General features: G+C 30.5%; 1 protein-coding gene across 1 annotated transcript; it reads right to left on the bottom strand.

Annotated features, from left to right (window-relative positions):
• Positions 1-503: 503 nt before the first annotated feature.
• LOC143052336 (uncharacterized) lies at positions 504-3,864 on the bottom strand. The gene is made up of 4 exons (XM_076225341.1): positions 3,511-3,864; positions 2,731-2,868; positions 2,349-2,530; positions 504-1,659 (listed from the first exon to the last, which is right to left on the bottom strand). Exons 1-3 carry the CDS (start codon positions 3,739-3,741, stop codon positions 2,360-2,362), a joined length of 540 nt encoding a protein of 179 aa, XP_076081456.1. The 5' UTR covers positions 3,742-3,864; the 3' UTR covers positions 504-1,659; positions 2,349-2,359.
• Between the last annotated feature and the right edge of the window lie 445 nt (positions 3,865-4,309).

Raw genomic sequence — 4,309 nt, 5'->3', positions numbered from 1 at the left:
GACATATATAGAGACATGTCGTTAAACAGTGAGCTATATGACTTTTCAAATTATCCAGCTGATCACCCTCTTTACACCAAAGACAGGAAATCGATTATTGGTTTATTCAAAGATGAATGCAAGTCCATTCAAATGGTGGAATATATCGGACTAAGAGCAAAAATGTATAGTTTTATCACCGCAGACGACAAGGAAACTGTAGTAGCAAAGGGTATTAAAACCCGAAATGTTAGATTCGAACAATATAAAAACACCTTGTTCAATTGTTCTCCACTACTCTCGCATATGTACACTTTGAGAAGTTTCAACCATCAGATTCACATGGTGAAGGTTGTGAAAAGTGGACTATCACCATATGATGACAAGAGACACTTGCTGGATGATAATGTGCATTCGCTAGCATATTTTCATAGAAAATTAAAAGAAAAACATTAATACAATTGTAAATTGAAAAAAAAATCCATATCCGTAATAAATTCAAGAAAAAGAAAACACACTGTACAATAATTATATAATATTTTATTTCATGTAAATAAATATATGATTTTATAATAAAATATATCAACATATTTAAGTTTTATCCGTTTGCTATCAACCTGGGGAAGTGAAATACATAGGGCAATGGGGAGTAGCATGGTAAAATGGCGACTTTAACTTAAAAACCCCAATGAAAATACATAACTTTAAAACCCAAATGGACCTTCAAACAAACTTCAAACATAATGACAATAGGACAATGGGGAATAACACCTTCAAACATTAAGGCAATAGGACAATGGGGAATAACACCTTCAAACATAGGACAATGTGAAATAACACCTTCGAACATTAGAACAATGGGGAATAGCACCTTCAAACATTAGAACAATGGGGAATAACACCTTCAAACATTATGTCAATGGGGAATAACACCTTCAAATGGGGAATAACACCTTCAAACACACCAGTGAAATACATTGGACAATGGGGAATAACACCTTCAAACACGATGAAAATATTACAAATAAATTTTAGATTAAAATATAAGAGACATATTCTTTGGTAAATTAAACACAATTATGAAAATGGGGAATTACACCTTCAAACGCACCAGTGAAATACATTGTGCAATGGGGAAAAAGACCTTCAAACACGATGAAAATATTACAAATAAATTTCTTAAATTTTAGATTAAAATATATGAGACATATTCTTTGGTAAATTAAACACGTGAAAATCGCATGTTTAATATTTTCCTTAAAATATCGGAAAAGTTCTCCCTATTGAACGAAAGTCCGAGTGAATTTAAAACAGACCCTGGGACGTTCTTTAAATGAATGAATATCTCTTCAGATGTGAAATGGCTGCATTCCCTTATCATTTTATTTAATTGATATCTTTGATCAAAAATTTCCTCGGCAGCATTAAACACATCTAATTCGACAAATCCAGGATTTAAAACAAATTGAAAGTCTGCATAATCCATAAAAATAATTAAAATTGGTGAGGGAATTTTACAAAAAAAATCTCTCATTTGAATATCACATTTTGTTGTTAATTTATTATAAATACATGCAACAGATAAAGTTCTTAATGAAGGTGGAGCTGACCGCTTTCGTTTTTCACTCAGTGTCTTTTTTTCTACTTCTTCTCCCATTGTCCTTTTTCTGTTCTGATTGGCTAAAAGAAATAAATAAGATACATAAACTCTAGTAAAATAGTTTTCACATCATAAATCTACAGATACATGCATGAAAACAAATGAACAAAGTGCGACACCTGTATTAAGAAATTGGATTTCATAATGGAGATTTCTAAAATAAATGAAAAGGATGAATTGAGTAGTGCAAATGTGGAAGAATATTCACTTAAAATGACAGATGAGCATGATTACAATTTTATCAATATGGATACAGCTGAAATCAGTGACCAGTTTCCACAACTGCACTGGCTTGGTGCAAAGATGAAAATTGTCGGATTGTTATTCTGTTCGATAACTCTAGCAGTTATATTAATAAATGGGCCATTAAACAGTGAAAATGATCCTCCATTCATATCTGATGATGTTAAACGAAACAGTAGCGGAAACGATTTATTTTGTAATAAAATGGACACTTTTGCTTTATCTGAAGATATTTTTGTAAATACATGTATATTGAATAGTGAACTGTTTGTATTATTGAGAAATGATCCTCTTAGAAATGAGATCGCTTTAAATCAAAGGCAATGGTTTTATCTTAAAGCGAGTATTTCACATATTGATAAATCAATCTTTGATTGGAAAAATGTTGCTAAGTTATAAATGATTTCTATCCTAACTATTGTATATAAGAACATATTAGAAACAGAATAAAAATTTGATCACTTACTGGTGTTATCTTCACTCGCCATCTTCAACTGCTTCAGAAAGTATGAATCCAGCTCCAGCTGTTTTCTTTTTCTTCTTTAGTCCCTTGAACGGGCCAGATTCTGCTGCAACAATCACCTTTCTGACGTCCGACTCTGACACTCCCGCCTCCTCATCGCTATCGCTGATAGCAATCACCTTTCTCTAAAATAAGAATATCATAATATAGAAAATCATCTTAAAATTTTAAAGTTATTTCAATGTTTTCAATTTTTTTTTTTTTTTTTTTTTTTTTTTTTCTTTTTATGGTACATTTAATTGGATAATTACTTTAAATTCATAAACTTGAAAATTATAACTACTTATTTTGATTTACATAGAAAAAAAAACAAAAGTTGTTTTACCTTTCTTTTCAAAGTAACTTTTTTTACTTCTTCTTCTTCTACTTCTTCTTCTTCTTCTTCTTCTTCTTCTTCTTCTTCTTCTTCTTCTTCTTCCTCTTCAACAACTATAACCTTCTTTTTCCTGCTAGGTTTTTGCAGCTAAAAAAATTAATATATAATAAAAACAATTGAACGTGTAAGAAATCATATAAATCAACGTTTGCTGTGGGAAAGAAATTCGTATTTATTAGCGGTTGAGAAATTTACCTAGAAACAAAAATGTTGAAATATCTGCAACTGAACGTTTATCAAAACATTTTTTACTTGCTATCAATAACTTTGAAAATTAATACTAACAGTGGTGAAATCAACCCAGAAACAAGTGAAATATCTGCAGCTGAACGCAAGCCGCTTGTAAATACTCTCTATCAATAACTTACTTTTAACTAAAACGTTTGTTGTATATTAAACCTATAAAGTATATATTTATGTTCAATTATTTGCTGTTGAAGGATAATTAGAACGTTTATCATATAGTTTTTACTCGCTTTCAATAACTTTGAAAATTATGTGTACTTACTAGCAGTAGTGAAATTTACGAAAAAACATATAAGGTGAAACATCTGCAGCTGGTGCTTTTATTAAACACTCGCAATATCTTACTTTAAAATAATTTTGTAGATCGCTCCTATTTCTTAGAGAATAAAATATATATCACGCTCAACTATTTGCTGCTGAACGATAATAATTTAGCTATATGTTCATGTAAATATTTACTGCTAAATATTAGAAATCACTAACCTGTTTTTTTATTTCTGCCTCAGCTTTTAAAAGAACTGGCTTCAGATTGCATAGCTCTTTAAACTCATCAGTCCCAAGAGTTATGCTTCTGCTACTTGTTAAACTGCCTATGTGGATATAAACATATCCCTTGTACGGTGTAACCGCAATGTTCTTCTTTCTTCCAAAATTCAACTCAGCCCGCTCTACTTCTCCACCAAATCCCCTCATGTACTCAACCTGGTTCATCATTTTTATCGCTTTATGATAGAATTGAGTGTACCGCGTTAATAAAGGAATAAAGCTTCCGTTTCATTAAATTATGAATAATAGTTTCCAACACTTATTTACTCCTAAAGGCTCGCCAACCTTCCATTATCCATGTTACACCATTTTATTAATTCATATGTAATTTCAGTGTAGATCTGTCCCGATCGCGATTTTTCATGTCAGATTGATCTCCAATATTGCGGCAGTATTTGGATAATACACCTTCTGTTTACATTAAATCTTAGTTCATCAGTTTAAATATAAAGTGTTTATCACCTTTCAAATTTGAAAAGTGATCATTACTCAATAAATTTTGATTGTTTTTATTTAAGATCAATTATATATTATAGATTTGTTCGAACCGGATTTTGATGGTTATTTTTTACATCTCATTACTATTTTTTCTCTCTATATATAATTTTTCCTTCATTAAAACAAAACCTATTTTCTTTTCTTTTCTTTGGATCATATTTTCAAATGGTAAATCGAGTTGGATTTTGACGATTATTTTTACATCTCATTACTATCTCCTTTTTTTTTCTCTCTCTCT

The sequence above is a fragment of the Mytilus galloprovincialis genome, chromosome 11 (genome assembly GCF_965363235.1).
Source record: "Mytilus galloprovincialis chromosome 11, xbMytGall1.hap1.1, whole genome shotgun sequence".
NCBI classification, from domain to species: Eukaryota; Metazoa; Mollusca; class Bivalvia; order Mytilida; family Mytilidae; genus Mytilus; species Mytilus galloprovincialis.
This window is presented reverse-complemented; position numbering and strand designations above follow the sequence as displayed.

Bases quoted from the DNA above. Each gene is read 5' to 3' on its own strand.
- LOC143052336 (XM_076225341.1), bottom strand. From the start codon at position 3,741: ATGATGAACCAGGTTGAGTACATGAGGGGATTTGGTGGAGAAGTAGAG. The intron at 2,869-3,510 runs GTTAGTGATTTC...TAATTTTTTTAG, and splicing joins AGGCAGAAATAAAAAAACAG to CTGCAAAAACCTAGCAGGAA. The intron at 2,531-2,730 runs GTAAAACAACTT...TTCTTATTTTAG, and splicing joins AAGTTACTTTGAAAAGAAAG to AGAAAGGTGATTGCTATCAG.